The 17623-nt window shown below is 43.4% G+C and overlaps 1 protein-coding gene across 1 annotated transcript; it reads left to right on the forward strand.

Annotated features, from left to right (window-relative positions):
- Window positions 1-212: 212 nt before the first annotated feature.
- On the forward strand, window positions 213-5750 carry LOC134474692 (uncharacterized). Its single transcript, XM_063243217.1, is given in 1 exon segment — window positions 213-5750. A coding segment is annotated over 1 exon segment (5148 nt). The 5' UTR covers window positions 213-602.
- The last annotated feature ends 11873 nt before the right edge of the window (window positions 5751-17623 follow it).

Below are 17623 nucleotides of genomic sequence, written 5' to 3' on the forward strand. Positions count from 1 at the left end.
ACACGTTTGCCTGAGGGACCCCATGCGCATGGAAATAAACTTTCTTTTCCTCACCAAGAGCTGAGTCCTTGGGGTCTCTTTCCCTGCGGCATTGGCCCTAACATCGTGGAGGCGCCAGCGAGATTAGCACGTCTCACGGGAGGTGACCCCAACGGCTCTACGGGTGAGTACGACTGGTCGCTTTTCATACCACCGGTGTCTACGCCCCGAGCCATACGGCTCCGATCTAGGGGCAATTTTTGTTATCTGTTTCGTACTCTGTTCCCTGGTGACTGGGGGACGCCCCACACGGTTTCCGTGGTTCACCGTCTGCGATAGGGTCTCCCTATCGATCTGGGGGATTTCGATTCCCAATCTGTGGTCCGTCTGGGCCAATCTGGAGACACCCTTTGAGGTGACTCATCTGGGGGATTTCGATTCCCAGTCTGTGGTCCGCCCGGGCCAATCTGGAGACACCCTGTAAGGTGTCTCATTTGGAGTGAAACTGATGCGTATGCATGTGAATGAAGTGGCCGGCCTGATTGTTTTGTGTGTCGTGGGTGCTGTGTTAGGTTATTTGTTGTACCGCGCTTGCGTTAACCGCCCTGTGACAATAGAACGTCATGGGACAGTCGACCTCATCCCCATTGTCCCTCACCCTCGACCATTGGTCGGAGGTGCGGAAGAGGGCTCACGATCTCTCCTTGCAGGTCAAGAAGAGTAAGTGGCAGGATTTCTGCTCGACTGAGTGGCCTGCTTTCTCTGTGGGGTGGCCACCAGAGGGGACTTTTCATCTGCCCCTCATTCTAGCAGTTAAGGACGTCATCTTCCGCCCCGGACGAAGGGGGCACCCTGATCAAGCCGCTTACATCCTGGTATGGCAGGACCTCAGGGAGGAACCCCCATTATGGGTAAAATCCTTTCTTCCCCCTTCTGACTCATCTGTACCAAAGCTTTTAGCTCTGAAAGGACCTCCCACTTCGGCTCCGGTCCTGCCCGAGTCTCAGCCTGATCTACCCTTACTCGACTATGACCAGCCTCCTCCTTCTCAGCCGACTCAACCTCCTCCGTACCCACTCTCTCCTCCAGCCTCCTCGTCCGAATCGAGTGCTGCTTCTCCGTCAGCCCCCTCTTCACCTGAGCTAAATTCCTCTTCTCCTCCGGTACCCACGTCCCCTCTATATCCCCCACTCCCTGCGATAGCTTGCCCCGAGCCCACACCTCCGGGGCCCACGGGCCCAGCCCAGAACACTCGGAGCAAGCTACGGCCTGAGGATCCAGTCGTTGCCCTCCCTCTCCGTCCCTATGGGCCCATGATAGACGATGGGACAGATGGAGGGCAGATGCCCGCTTTACAGTACTGGCCTTTTTCTACCTCAGATCTCTATAACTGGAAAAACAATAACCCTCCTTTTTCTGATGATCCTTCTAAGCTAACAGGTCTAATGGATTCTGTTATGTTCTCCCACCAACCCACTTGGGACGACTGTCAACAGCTCCTAGGGGTCCTGTTCACCACCGAGGAAAGAGACCGCATCCTCCTGGAAGCCCGGAAAGCTGTTCCCGGAGAGGATGGCAGACCCACCCAGAGACCAGACCGGATCGATGACTTCTTCCCCTTAAAGCGCCCCAACTGGGACCCCAACTCACCTGCTGGTAGGCAGCATCTTTCTATCTATCGCCAGACTCTAATGGCAGGTCTCCGGGCAGCCGCGAGGCGCCCCACTAATCTGGCCAAGGTAAGAGAAGTTACCCAAGGACCTACTGAGACTCCCTCAGTTTTTCTAGAACGCCTGATGGAAGCTTACCGGCGATATACGCCTTTTAACCCTGAGGAGGAAGGCCGAAAAGGCTCGATAGCTATGGCCTTTATAGGACAATCGGCCCCTGATATAAGACGTAAGCTCCAAAGGCTAGATGGTCTCCAAGACCTGACTCTGAGGGATCTTGTTAAGGAAGCTGAAAAAGTCTACTATAAGCGGGAGACAGAGGAAGAGAAAGAGTTAGCTAGGGACAAAAGACGAAACAAGGAATTAACTAAGATGTTGGCCACAGTTATTCAGGGAAAACTTGAGCCAGGAAAGGGAAAGCCCACTCGCCCTCCATTAGACCCTGATCAATGTGCATATTGTAAGGAAAAAGGACACCTGATCAAAGACTGTGAAAAGTTAAAAAAGAAACGGGCCAAAGAAGAACGAGAAAGACAGTCCTCACAGCGATCCCGGGCCCCCATGCTCGCCCTAGATGAAGAAGACTAGGGACTTCGGGGCTCGGATCCCCTCCCCGAGCTCAGGGTAATGTTTAAAGTGGAGGGGACTCCCGTGGAATTCGAGGTCGATACGGGAGCTGTTTATTCGGCCTTACAAGCCCCCTTAGGGGCCCTTTCAACTAAGAAATCATTAGTTCAAGGGGCTAACGGGAGCAAATATCGCTCGTGGACCACTGAGCGCACAGTTGACTTAGGCAAGGGAAAAGTAAAACACTCCTTTCTGGTTATTCCCGAATGTCCTGCTCCCCTCCTGGGACGGGACTTATTAACCAAACTGGGGGCAAAGATTTCCTTTGAGCCCCAAGGACCTCAAGTGACATTCCGTAACCCAAAGGTTGGGCAACCTATGGTTACGGTGTTATCCCTAAAACTGGAAGATGAATATAGGCTCTACGACCACCAGGATCCCCAGCCTATCGCCCCAGCCTGGTTAACTGATTTTAAAGAATCCTGGGCCGAGACGGCTGGACTCGGGCTGGCAAGCCAGCAACCGCCTGTAGTGGTTACTTTAAAAACCACTGCCTCCCCTATTCGGGTCAAGCAATATCCCATTAATAGAGAAGCTCACCTAGGGATTAAGGTGCACATACAGAGACTTTTAGACCAAGGGGTATTAACTCCTTGTCGGTCTGCATGGAATACTCCGTTACTCCCGGTCAAAAAGCCCGGGACGAATGACTACAGACCGGTACAGGACCTAAGGGAGGTCAATAGCAGGGTAGAAGACATTCACCCCACCGTACCCAATCCCTATAATCTCCTCAGCGGGTTAAATCCGTCAAGGACTTGGTATACTGTTCTGGATTTAAAGGATGCCTTTTTCTGTTTGCCTTTACACAAAGATAGCCAGCCCTTATTTGCATTTGAATGGACAGACCCTGAGACTGGGTCCGCCGGACAACTAACCTGGACGCGCCTCCCACAGGGCTTCAAAAACAGCCCAACCATCTTTGATGAAGCCCTACATAAGGATTTAGCCCCCTTTCGGGCTCAACACCCAAGCCTCACCCTTCTTCAATATGTAGATGACTTGCTGCTGGCTGCGGACTCTGAGGGTGACTGCACAAGCGGAACTCAGGACCTTTTACGTGAGTTGGCTATCCTGGGGTATAGGGCATCAGCAAAAAAGGCTCAAATTTGTAAGCGAGAGGTAATTTTTCTGGGCTACTCCTTAAAAGGGGGACAAAGGTGGCTCACTGAGGCCAGAAAACAGACTGTGGTCCAGATTCCCCCTCCAAAGAGTCAAAAACAATTACGAGAGTTCCTGGGCACTGCGGGGTTCTGCCGGTTATGGATCCCCGGATTCGCAACTTTGGCAGCTCCCCTATATCCGTTACTGAAGGGGGGATCTCCCTTTATCTGGAAAAAAGATCACCAGCAGGCCTTTGATGCCATCAAGCGGGCTCTCCTGTCCGCTCCGGCCCTGGCTCTTCCTAATGTGGATAAGCCCTTTACTCTCTTCATGGAAGAAAAAAAAGGAATGGCGAGAGGAGTGCTGACCCAGGCCTTTGGGCCATGGAGGCGTCCGGTGGCTTACCTCTCAAAAAGACTGGACACTGTGGCAAGCGGGTGGCCACCCTGCCTAAAGGCCATCGCAGCAGCTGCCTTGCTCATTAAAGACGCTGACAAATTGACTTTGGGACAGAAAATAACAGTCATTGCCCCGCACACGCTAGAAAGCATCATCCGCCAGCCTCCAGACAGGTGGCTCTCAAATGCCAGAGTTACTCATTATCAGAGCCTCTTGCTCAACAAGGACAAGATAACTTTTGGACCCCCGGTGACTCTCAACCCGGCGACTCTGCTGCCGGAAGAAGCTTCGGAACCCGTCCTCCATACCTGCCAGGACGTCTTGGCAGAAGAGGCCGGAGTACGACCGGACTTATTGGATTGCCCCCTACCCAATGCAGAGGTGACCTACTTCACTGATGGGAGTAGCTTTTTGATTCAAGGTAAGCGGTATGCGGGGGCGGCCGTGACTGATTATTCCAATGTTATATGGACAGCCAGACTAGAGGACGGGTCCTCGGCCCAAAAGGCCGAACTGATTGCTTTGACTAAGGCTCTGGAGCTCGCTAAAGGAAAGCGAGCAAACATTTACACGGATAGCCGATATGCTTTTGCAACGGCCCACATCCATGGGGCCATATACCGCCAGCGGGGGCTTCTGACCTCCGCAGGAAAAGAAATAAAACACAAACAAGAAATCCTCCAGTTGCTCGCTGCAGTTATGTTGCCCCAGAAGGTGGCGATAATACACTGTAACAGCCACCAGAAAGGGACTGATCCCGTCACAAGGGGAAACAACCTGGCCGATCAGGCAGCAAAATCTGCAGCCATGGGAGACTCACAGATGTTGGTGACTGATGTCAAAGATTCTCCTCAAAAGGAGAAAGCTCAGATTAACCAAACCCCTGAAACACCTGATTTGACTGCTTACATACAACAGGCCCACCGGCTCACCCATTTGGGAGCTAAAAAGCTAAGCCTACTGGCCCAACGCCAAGACTTCCCAGGGGCATCCCCCACTGCCATACGTCAGGTCGCCAATCGGGTGGTGGCTAATTGTGAGGCATGTCAATTGACCAATGCCTACCCTGCCAAGCTGGCCCCCGGCAAAAGGCTACGCGGCACCAGACCTGGACAATACTGGGAAGTGGACTTTACAGAAGTTAAGCCTGCCCGATGCGGACTAAAATATCTGCTAGTTTTTGTAGACACCTTTTCTGGATGGACTGAGGCTTTTCCTACCAAAAAGGAAACCGCTGCCGTGGTAACTAAAAAATTGATGGAAGAAATATTTCCCCGGTTTGGATTGCCAAAGGTAATAGGGTCTGATAATGGACCGGCCTTTGTGGCTAAGGTAAGTCAGGGACTGGCCAACATATTGGGGATTGATTGGAAGTTACATTGTGCTTATAGACCCCAAAGTTCAGGACAGGTAGAAAGAATGAATAGAACTATTAAGGAGACCCTCACTAAATTGGCTCATGAGACTGGCTTAAAAGATTGGACGATGCTCCTGCCGTATGCCCTTTTTCGCGCGCGAAACACCCCGTCTACCAAACCCCCTAACCTTACTCCCTTCGAAATCCTTTTTGGCACTCCACCCCCCATTCGAGATCTCACTCCCTTAACTGAGCATGCTGCCTTGTTGCCAACCTCCCTGTCTGACAGGCTCATCGCCCTTGACAACCTGCAGAGGGATGTGTGGACGCAGCTAGCCTCGGCCTATGCTCCCAGTGAGTTCCCCGCGCCACACTCGTACCAGGTGGGAGACTTTGTGTTCGTCCGGCGCCACCAACAAGAGACTCTACAGCCTCGCTGGAAAGGACCGTACCAGGTCCTATTGACTACTCCTACAGCGGTAAAGGTTGACGGAGTCGCCTCTTGGATCCACGCGTCACACCTAAAGCCTGCCTCGGCACCAGTGGACGGCTCCTGGGAACTCAAACGGTCTGATAACCCCCTGAAGCTAAAGTTGCGCCGAAGGACCCCCTGAGATTACTCAGAGTACTACCCTTATGTGTCCCTCTAAGATGACCCGTATGGGACCCCAGACTTTAACCCTCCGGGCTCTAATGGGATTACTTATATTAATAATCCCCACTGTAGCTAGCCCCCATCGCCCCTGGAAATGGTCGTTAATACGATGGGGGGACTCACGTGTGGGTAGCACCTGGGAAGGATCAGAAAGTCCATGGTTTGCGCCCACACCCTGTTGGTTCTTTCCAGGGCTCCAATGTCCCAAACAAAGTCATTTTTATCTTTGTCCCGCACCAACCGGGAGTAGATCATATTGTAATTCCCCAGGAGAATATTTTTGTGCTTATTGGGGCTGTGAAACCGCTGCAACAGGGTGGCAACCCGCCTTCCCCGATAAACACCTTAAAATGACATGGGGGCCGCCGGGATGCAGCCTAGATAACTACCCACCGGCCGGTCAGAGATCCTGTCAGGTTCTAAATATCACTGTCACCACTCCTGAGGACCCAGGTTGGCTGACAGGACGCACCTGGGGACTTCGAGTCTATGAACCAGGTAAAGACAGGGGAAGCCTTATTCTCATAAAAAAGGTTCCCCTGCAGGCCCCATTTGTGCCCATAGGCCCAAACTTTACTCTAAAGCCAAAATATAATCAGCCTACTATAGATCCTGTTACTACTGTTCAAATAACCATAGTAAGTCCCTCAGCCATAACAGTTTCTCAAGCTCCGCTACTCCAGACAGATCACGTACCTGTCCCTCAATATTCACATTCTAACCTACTCAGTTTGATTAAAGGAGCATACATGGCTTTAAATCATACCCGACCTGATCTCCCCCAATCCTGTTGGCTATGTCTAAGTCCTAATCCCCCGTATTATGAGGGAACCGCTCTAAATGACTCTTATACACTAACCCCCAACCCCGGCCAATGCGATTGGAATCAAGTATACCACACTCTCCCCCTTCCTGGCCTCGCTGGTCAAGGAACTTGTATAGGAGCAGTTGATAACTGGCCAACAAGCTTGCGACATCTTTGCCTCACACACACTAATTCCTTTCCCAAAGATCAGTACCTCGTCCCTCCTGCTGGAGCCTTTTGGCTATGTACCAATGGGCTCACTCCTTGTGTCTCCACTAACGTCCTCCTTGCAGACAGCAGCTCCTGCATCCTTATAGACCTTATGCCACGCATTAAATATCTCCCCCCTAACACGCTCCCCCTCATGGGAGGTCGATATAAACGAGAACCTGTCTCCCTGACCCTAGCAGTCCTATTGGGGATAGGTGTGGCGGGGGGGATAGGAACTGGCGCAGCAGCCCTCATTACTGGGCATCAGTCTCGCCAAGAGCTTCTTACAGTAGTAAACCAAGATTTACAGGCCTTAGAAACTTCTATAACTGCGTTACAACAATCTCTCTCGTCTCTATCTGAAGTAGTGTTACAGAACAGAAGAGGCTTAGATCTTCTATTTTTAAAAGAAGGCGGTCTCTGCGCTGCACTTAGAGAAGAATGTTGTTTCTACACTGATCATACTGGGATTGTAAAAGACGCAATGGAAAAGCTGAGAGAGAGAATCAAATCTCGAGAGCCACCTTCAAGTGAAGCCAAAATGTTTTCCTTCTGGGAATCAATCCTGCCCTATGTTCTCCCTTTACTGGGACCCCTGGCCGGATTCATTATAGTCATGGCTATAGCCCCTTGCCTCATTAACCGAGTAACCCAATTTGTGAGGGCTCAGATCTCTCAGGTAAAAGTTATGGTGCTACGTCAACAATATGACCCCTTACCTATACAGGACCTTTAGGATTAAAAGTCATTGGGAAAAAAATAAAAGGGGGGAATGTGAGAGTCGACCCCCCTGCTACAACCCCCTCCCCAGAGCGGGGAATAAAAGGGCTAACTCCCTAACTCCCCAGAGCGGGGGAATGAAAGGGTTAACTCCCTAACTCCCCAGAGCGGGGAATGAAAGGGCTAACTCCCTAACTCCCCAGAGCGGGGGAATAAAAGGGTTAACTCCCTAACTCCCCAGAGCGGGGAATGAAAGGGCTAACTCCCTAACTCCCCAGAGCGGGGGAATAAAAGGGTTAACTCCCTAACTCCCCAGAGCGGGGAATGAAAGGGCTAACTCTCTGACTCCCCAGAGCTATCAGAACAGAGCAGTAAAGAATGCTTCACTCCCTAAACCTTTCCCAGGAGATAATCAGAGCAGGGCCAAAGGGAATGTCTCTGCTAGTCATTAACCACCAGATGTTCTGTTCTCTGTAAAGATAGAGATAAGCAAAAAAATGTACTGTATAAACAGGACCAGGGGGCACCTGGCACTCTAAGGTCAACCCAAGACCCTCGGTCTCCATAGTTACTCAGCCCCAGACCCTCAAATCAGCATTAGCCAGGTCCTGCGCCGCTCAAAATTAACCAATGCGATTTGCTTCTGTAAACTTGCTTGCCTCCTGCGTGTACCTTTAAAAACCCTGCACAAATTCCCCTCGGGGCCCCTCCGCACACGTTTGCCTGAGGGACCCCATGCGCATGGAAATAAACTTTCTTTTCCTCACCAAGAGCTGAGTCCTTGGGGTCTCTTTCCCTGCGGCATTGGCCCTAACACCCACAGCAACCTCAGAACACCAAGGACAATGATCATGAATAGCCCACAAGATTTGCACCAAACACGGCCCACCTTCCTAAGGAAAAGCAGTTCTGCATTATGTTTCTGTTGCACTTCAGACACAGAAATCCCCATGACTTACATGGTGAAGGGATTTTTTCAAAGAAAATAAAAGGAATTTCCAAACAAAATAAAATAGACATGCTTTTGGGTCCATTTTATGCCCCAGGAACACATAAAGGTAAGTAACACTCCACAGCAGACATCTCCACTGTAGAGTCCCTGTTCAGGCAGTAATTGTTGGGGTCTGTGCCTAGACCCCCCAAACCCCAAACAGATGCATGGCCCAAAAGAAGGAAAAAAGTGACACATCTTTAGGGCTGCAGGAGTACTAAAACCCTTGGCAGAGCTCATAAATCTGTTAGGTGGATGGCTGACTGATGGCTGGGCAGCACCTATGTAATCAGAACAAGCAAGGAGTTGAATGGACAATTGAGTAAATCTGAGCAGGATCTTGGGAGAGGCTCAAGGATCCCTCAGAGCAACAAATGATGATAATTTAGGAAAACTATCTTGCCCTATCTTGCTCCCTTAAATGTCTCCTCCTTCTCAGTTCAATCATGCCCAGGCCATGCCACAGGCCTCCACAGGTATTCAGCTTCAATGGCCCCAACATTTTTACATAAATTTGCAGGATTCACAAGTGCATATCACACCGGGCTCATTCTAACACTGCCATTTTCTCTCACTCCCAGACATGGCATTTCAATTGTACTAAATAGTGATAGACTTTGTCCTGTCTCATCACATTTATGCTTAGTCACCATGCTCAACAGAAGAGAATATGTCAGTCTGAGCCATGAGATGCTGAGGACAGAGTAACACTTTTCTTTTGGTCAATACTGTTTCTCAGCATGCATAATATTTTCATGACAAATGAGTAAGAAACTCATGGTGGTGATAATAAGGAACAATTAACAGTGCAAGATGCTGTAAGAAAATGAGAAATGGCTCATTAACTCAATTGAAGAGTAAAATTGCATTTTACCTAGAGTTGTTTGAATAACACAAATAGGTTAAACAGATAATGCCAAAATAGCATTGATGGCAGAAACAGTAGTTTGATGCAAAGACATGAGGATCTGCTGACCATAGAGACATGGCATTGTTACACACTGTCTAAATGTAACCAAAAAGGAGGAGGGAGGCTCTGAGAAACTTATCCCTCTTGTGCTTGTAGAAGTCTACTAAAATTTTGCTGAACCACTTAGGTTCAAAGCTAGTTCTAGATGGAATAAGGGAAGCCTACATTTGAAATTCCATGAGTTCAGATAGGTCTATAGAGCTGTAATAATTGATTATTGGGAATTCAAATTATGCATCCTACATTTTTCTTCACATCAGCAAAATCAGTAAAAGATCTGAGAGACTTGCAAATTAGTTTTTGCAGAATGAAAAATTTATGCAACATAGAATTTCACCACAAAACAACCCAATATATCAGTAGCTACCATAATTCTCTTTCCTTGAAAGGGTTGAATATACCTTCAGATACAATAGTAACAAACACAACAAAATAGTATAACACCATTAAAGAGAATGAAAGTATTACAGGGTATTCAACCAAATAATAGAAAATGAAAACTCATTTCCATATTATCTCATTGGCCATAAAAGATTTGTTTATAATATCACACACAATAAAATCCAATAAAATACAACATGATGGAACCAATGGAAACAGAAGGACAAAAGCATGGTAGCACTTCAAAGCAAGATGATATTAAATTAGCAGTGCCTATTACAATATCTTTTTGTCTTCAAAATAGCTGTTCATGCCGTCACAGATAATAAAATAAAGCAACCCAGGATAAAACCATTCCAACTAATGAATGGGAACATTATAAGTCTCCAAAGCAATGTAATGGGGACTCATGATTACCTTAAACTCTTATGTACTTTTACCATTTTTTACAGTAGGGAGACTATACAGTATTTATACATGTGAGTTTGATTTATTTCAGGTATGAGTAAGGTCACAAGTTGCATCCATTTATTTATGAATATCTCAATGTGATCATTCTTAATAGCTCAGTAGTACTCCATTGTGTAAAAATACCACAGCTTCTTTATCCATTTCTCAGTTGATGGACACTTAGGTTGTTTCCAAGATCTGGCTATTACAAATTGTCCTGTCATAAAAATGGGTGCACCTATACCACTGAGGTATGATGTTTTCAGTTCTTTTGGGAATGTGCCTAGAAGTGAAATAGCTGGATCAAGTGGGACTTCCAATTCCCCTTTCATGAATTCTCTCCCTACCCCTATGTCTTAAATATTTGTATCCTATTTATCTTCCAACAGATTTACTGTTTCTGTTATAATGTTAATATATTTGATCCATTTACATTTTAGTTTAGTACATGGTGATAGGCATGGGTCTAGTTTTAGTTTTCAGCCTATGGAGAGCCAGTTTTTCAAGCATAATTTATTAAAGAGACTGTCATTCTTCCAGTGAAAATGTTGGATTCATGTATCAAAGATAAGATGGCTGAGTGTGTTTGTTGTTGTGTTTGTACCTTCTAATTTATTCCATTGATCTACAGTTGAGTGTTTATTCCAATACCATGTTGATTTTATTATAATTGCTTTGTAGTATAACCGACTCATGGACTGTGATGCCTCCCACCTTTTCTTTACTGCTTAGAATTTTCTTTGCTATTCTAGGTCTCTTCTGGTTCCAGATTAATTTTAGGAGTGATTTCTCTAGATCTATGAGGTATGTTGATATTATGTTCATTGGGATCGCAGTGAATCTGTATAACAGTTTTGGAAGAAAGGCCATTTTCACAATATTTTGTTTTCCCAACCATGAACAAGGGATGTCATTCCATTTTCTGGGATCCTCTTCGATTTCTTTTTCAGGACATTGTAATTTTCCTTATATAGATTTTTTAAAAAATTCTTTCATGAGATTAATTCCAAAGTATTTCATTTTTTTGGATGGCAGTGTGAAGGGTGTGGCTTTTCTTATTGCTCTGTCAATGAATTTGTTGTTAATGTGTAGGAATGCTATAGATTTTTGAGTATTGACTTTGTATTCAGCTACATAGTTGAATTTATTGATTTTATCTAGGAGACTTCCCATGGAGTTTTGGGGCTCTTCTATGTAGAGTATCATGTCATAAGTTAACTTCCTCTTTTCCTATCTTTACCCCATTTATATCTGTCTCTTTTCTAGTTGCTCTAGCTGGTATTACCAGTACTATGTTGAATACAAATGGTGATGAGGGACATAATTGTTTTGTGCCTGATTTAAGGTAAAGGCCTTCAGTTTTTGGCCACTTAATATGATACTGCCTGTTGGTTTGTCATAGATGGCCTTTATCATATTGAGGTAAAGATCATCTACTCCAATTTTCTGTAAGGTTCTTATCGTGAATGGAAGTTGCACCTTAGGAAAAGCTTTTACTGCATCTATAGAATTGCTCATGTAATTCTTTTGGTTTTGTTGAAATGGTGGATTACACTGTTTGATTTACATATGTTGAACCATCCCTGCTTGCCTGGAATGAATCACACTTGGTCGTGGTATATAATATTGATGACTTGCTTCATCCTGTTTGCCAATATTTTATTGAGCATTTTGCATCTGTGTTCATTAGGGAGATTGGCCTGGAGTTCTCTTTTTTACTTGGGTCTTTCTCAGGTTTTGGTACTAGAGTAATATTTACTTCTAGGAATGACTTAGGAAGAATTACTTCCATTTTGACTTCATTGAGGAATTTGAGGAGTGTCAGAATTAAGTCTTCTGGTATTTCTTTTAGAATTACACAGTGAATCAGTCTGGGCCTGGGCTCTTTTTATACATAAGCAGAACTATTATATTTTCAATTTCATTAATAGAGATTGGATTATTCAGCATTTTTACATCTTCTTGATCCAGCTTTGGTTCTTCATATGTTTCTAGGAATGTATCTATTTCTTCTGTGTTATTAAAACAATGAGAGTAGATGATTTTAATGTAGGTGTAGATGATGTTTTATATTTCCCAAGAGTCTGTAGTGATTTTGTCTTTTTCATTCCTTATTGCATGAACTTGAGCCTTTCCTCCCTTTCTTAAATAAGGTAGGCAAGGTGCTTATCCATTTTATGTATTCTTTCACAGAACCAACTCTTTGTTTCACTGATTATTTGTAATGTGTGCTTAGTCTCTATTGCATTAATTTCTTTTCTGACTTTTATAATTTCCTCCCTTCTTTTGGCTTTGAACTCCATTTGCTTTGGACTTTCTAGATATTTGATGTGTAGCATCAGATTGTTTATTTGTATTCTTGTGGTTTCCTGATATGCAAAGTCAGTGTAATAAATTTTCCTCTGAGGACAGCTTTCATTGAGTCCCATACATTCCAGTAAGTTGTATGTGCATTTTTGTTTGCTTTTAGACATTGTTTAATTTGTTCTTTAGTTTCCCCTGTGACCCACTGATTGCTCAAGAGTATATTATTCAATTTCCATGTGTGTGTGTGTGGTTTTTGCAGTTTCTAGTTTTATGGCACGATGATCTGATTACATGCATGGGATAATTTCAAGTCTTTTGCATTTATTTAAAAATATTCTGTGGGCTACTATATAGCCTGTTTTAGAGAATGTCCCATGTACTGCTGAGATGAATATATGTTCTGATGTTGTTGGCTGGTACACTCTGTATATGTCCATCAGGTCTGTTAGTTTACAGATATGATTCTGTTGTGTTATTTGTTTGCTGAATTTTTGTCTGGCTCATCTGTCCCTTGGTGTCCAAGGTGTGTTAAAGTCTCCTGTTATAAATGTATTATTGCTTATTTGATTTTTCATTTCTGTAAATAGCTGCTTTGCATAATTGTGTGTCCTAGAATTTGGTGCATATATATTTACAATAGTTATCTCTTTCTTTTGAAGTTTTCCCCTAACCAGTATGTGGTGACCTTCTTTATCTGTTAGGACCATTCTTGGTTTGAAGTTCACGTTGTCTGCAAACAGAATAGCTACCTCTGCTTTTTTTTCACTTCCTGTTGCATGATGTATTGTTTCCATCATTTGACTTTCAATCTGTGAGTTTCCTTTTGGATTAGATAGCTTTCTTGTCGACAGCATGTGATTGGATATTGTGTCTTGATCTATTCTTACAGTCTGTTTCTTTTAATTGGTGAATTGAGACCATTCACATTAATGGTTATAACTGTTATATATTATTTTATTGTTGACATATTATCTTTCCATTTTGGTTAATTGTCTGCCTTACTTAGTGGTTTATTTCTATGAGTATCTAAACTCTCTTTCAGTATGCTTTGCAAGGTTGGTTTGATGATCATGAATTTCTTCAGCTTTTCTTTGTCATGAAAATAGATGCAACAGCAGAAAGACAACATTGGACAGTCTCTAAAATAAACCATATACTAGGAGACAGGCAACATCATGCAGGTTCCTAACATCCCTACTTCTTGCTCATGTAACACAGAATGAAATGGCTTGATATTGGTAGAGAATGTATCAACAGTTTCAAAACCAAGCTATTGGTATAGCTGGGCTTCTCCCCATGGTAAAAGTGAAGTGGAAAATTAGGGAAATAAAGAACTTTTTCCATCTCAAAAATGTTACATCCTTTCCCCTCTGTTGTAGTCAGGGTTTGCAAGGAAAGAGATTTAATGTGTAACTTATAATTGATAAGATCATTTAAATATATTCACCTACTAAAAAGTGAGATTTAGACATGTGTAGATCTGTTCACATACTAGAGACCTAAAGAATCCAGCTGAGAACCGGAATCCTATGACAATATCCTGCACAGGTTCTGCTGAAGACCTAGAACCCATGTCAAGGACTGTCACAAGTTCACCTGGAGATATAGAGTCACTGCCAATTTCTCATACATGTCTATATCAAGGTTGTGTACTAGGAAGGGTCAAAGCTCAGCACTGGAAGCTACAAATTCTGTGTCCTTGGGTGCAAGATCTGTGCCATCAGGCTGAGTGATCAGTACTGGAGCCAAGATATAAAGCTCAGGATAAGGGCCAGAGTTCTGTAAAAGAGAACAGTAGCTATGCAAAGTAAAATGAGGCCCTGAGCTCCTCTAATGATGATGATGGCTCAGTTCATATCTGGAAAATCACTGCTACCAGCTTCTCCATGAGAATGAAAAGCCTAGCACCTTCCTTCCATTTCTCCTTTGATGCTGTTTGCAACAATACTTCAATGCATGCTCTGTTCCCAAAACCATGATGACTCAGTTCACTGGGTGGTCCAAGTTGACCATTATTAAGTGGCCAAACCACCAAAGCAGTTATTTAGATACTTAAATTCTAAAACAGACTTTATGGGGGCTGAGGACTTATCTCAGCGGCATGAGCATCTGCTTGGCAAGTGCAAGGTCATGAGTTTGATCCTCAGTACAAAAAGAAAAAGGACTTTGTATCACTTCATATTATTCATCTGGCCCACCTCACATAAACAACAGTGAGAACATGTGAAGTTCATTGAAATGAAATATTCAGGAACACAAACCTTCACAATGTATTCTTCACATATGCCTTCACATATGTCACACAGAAACTATTTGGTCCATGTCCTGTCTGCGTTTGTTGTACTCTAATTAACTGCGGGAATTTGTGTGAAAATGTAGACAGGGTTATCAACTCTCTGATTATACAAGGAAATTTTAAAAATCTTATTTAAGACAAGTAGAAAAACAAACCAATATATACACGTATACACGTATGTTTCACTGCAGGACACTGACAGCACTGAACCCAGGACAGAATGTCATGAGTCTGGTGTTATGCACATCACCACCTCAATAAGGTTACAGTGGCTACAGATAATGGGCCTAAATGTGCCAATATATTAACAAACAAAATAGTTGGAATGAAATATACCGAATATGCATTGTATTTAATATACCAAATCTAAACTGGACCTGGTGGTTTGTGCGTGTAAGCCCAGTACTTGAGAGGCTGTGGCAAGAGAATTGTTTGAGGCCACTCTGGGTTATCAAGTGATCTCAAAGCCAGCCTGAACAGCATAGCAACATGCTGCCTCAAAAAGAAAAATATATCAAATCTAATGAACACAGAGTAATTGTGATGGCCTTGTTACATTAGCATCATGCTTATACTGACCTGTAGTCAACTAGGAAAAGCTAACTTAGAGCCCATTTCATAATAAAATATCATATCACTTACTGAATGGAGCACACTGATGAATATTTGTTATTTATCCTTGGTATTTGGTGGCTGACAGAGCAGTGCTTGCTGCTGCACTCCGCAGAAAAAAGTGACTATTGCTGCAGGAAACAAGACTGCATGAATCCCTGCAATATGTCCTTAACTCTCTGGGAAATAGACCCACTAAGGATGCACTGTACTGAGCAGACTTACTACATTTAGTCTTTTGAATACTTTGAACACTAACTTCAGTAGTGGAGGATCTATTTACCTACACTTCCACTAACAAAGTTAAATAGTTCCTTTTCTCCTGCAGTCATATGAACATTCTTTTGGTCTTGTGGTGATTTGTTCTCCCTGCAATGAGATGGTGATCTTATTTGCATTTCTCCTTTGTATAAAAATGCTCGATAGTTCTTCAGGTATTTCTTGGCTATTTGTGCCCATTATGAAAAGTGTGTATTCATTTCATGTTCCTATTAACTATATGCTAGCTGTCAAGGAGTAACATGCAAAACTTCTCCCATTCTGTAGATTATTTTTTCATCCTTTTTTATTTGAATTCTGTTTTTGGCTTCTATTTTTGTGCAGGAGTATAAAATCTTACATAATCATTTTTGCTTGTTTTTTGTCACCCTATCTTATTTTCTATACAAAACACCAGCAATAGCATTAAGTAAAAAAATTTTTTTAATGCCTCTACATTCAGAACATGGAATGCCTGGCTCATTCTTCTTTCACTATGTTTTACTCTATTAGAGGCACATTTGAGACTGCTGCACAAATTATCATAAAATGTACATTTCCTGAGTGAAAAAAAAATCACGATTTACAGTAGTGATTCTTTGGGTTAGGGGAACAAATCCTTTCACTTTCTTACATTTAATAAATATATTCTGCTCTTCACCTTTGTTCTTTCCAAAATTCATTCTTTGGTTTTGAAAAATGCAATCTCATAGCCAACATAGTCAGTGAGGAGTTTCATTCCCCTATATCACTGTCTGGTTGCCTATATTTCTAACTAACTCAGCTCCCTGTAACATTAAGAATTGTTTATCAATTTCACTTAGCATAATTTTAGCAAATAAAATATACTTAATGAAAATAGTGAAATATATGATTAAATTGAAAAAATGATTATCACAGTTTCTCTACTTAGCATCACCAAACATTTTCACCTTGTAAGTCTTGCAGTACAAAAATGAGCCCATCCAAATGGTGTCCAAAAATGGGGCAAGACATGTTTTTCAAAAAAAAAGCAAGCTAATTATTTTGCCTGGTACCAGGGACACAGTGCAGCTGGAGTTCGCAAAGCTGTAACTCGCTTAAAAGATTTTCAGGCTTTTTGTAGAAAGAAGAATTACAAAATGAATGGTTTATGGGTGTGGATGAAGAAATGAGAAATCCTTGGTCCACTAAGGAATGAGGAAGAACTTTGTTTCACTTTGCAGAGGATAGAGAGGTCTCAAAACAATTTGCAATCCTTTGTCAACTAATTTTAGATAACATCTGTCCTTTGCAGAGGGTAACCATGTTTAACATATCTATTAGTTCACCCACGAAGATGGCACACACAGAACAGTATGATGGCACTACAGGTTGTAGAAAATAGTTGCGTTTGCAAAGGTAACCAACAGGCAATTTGGTCATACAACTTGGATATTGGCAAACACAACACAAATATAACGAAGCTCTGTTTGTTAGTGTATAACATCAAGCATGTGGGAAAACAAACAATAAAAACAACTTTAAGAAAATTGCAATAATATAGGGGACAGTATATCATTCACTGTATTTACCATGTTATCTGAAGGTATTTCTTAACCACAAAAGAAACATTGAGCCTTTTAACTATCAATTTCAATAATTGTGCTCATAGCACTGCATGGTTGAAAGATGTAGATATTTTTTATGGTACCAGGGAATGAACTCAAGACCTTGAGCTTGCCAGGAAAGTGCTTGCAACTCTGAACTCAATATCCTGGCCCAATAGCCTTAGATACTAAATATGAATTTTAGCAAAATTTATTCGCCATTGACATATTTAACAAAAAATCTTGTTAATCTACATCTTCACA

Source organism: Cavia porcellus, unplaced genomic scaffold, assembly GCF_034190915.1.
Source record: "Cavia porcellus strain 051 isolate PalLab524CR breed Dunkin Hartley unplaced genomic scaffold, mCavPor4.1 scaffold_35, whole genome shotgun sequence".
NCBI classification, from domain to species: Eukaryota; Metazoa; Chordata; class Mammalia; order Rodentia; family Caviidae; genus Cavia; species Cavia porcellus.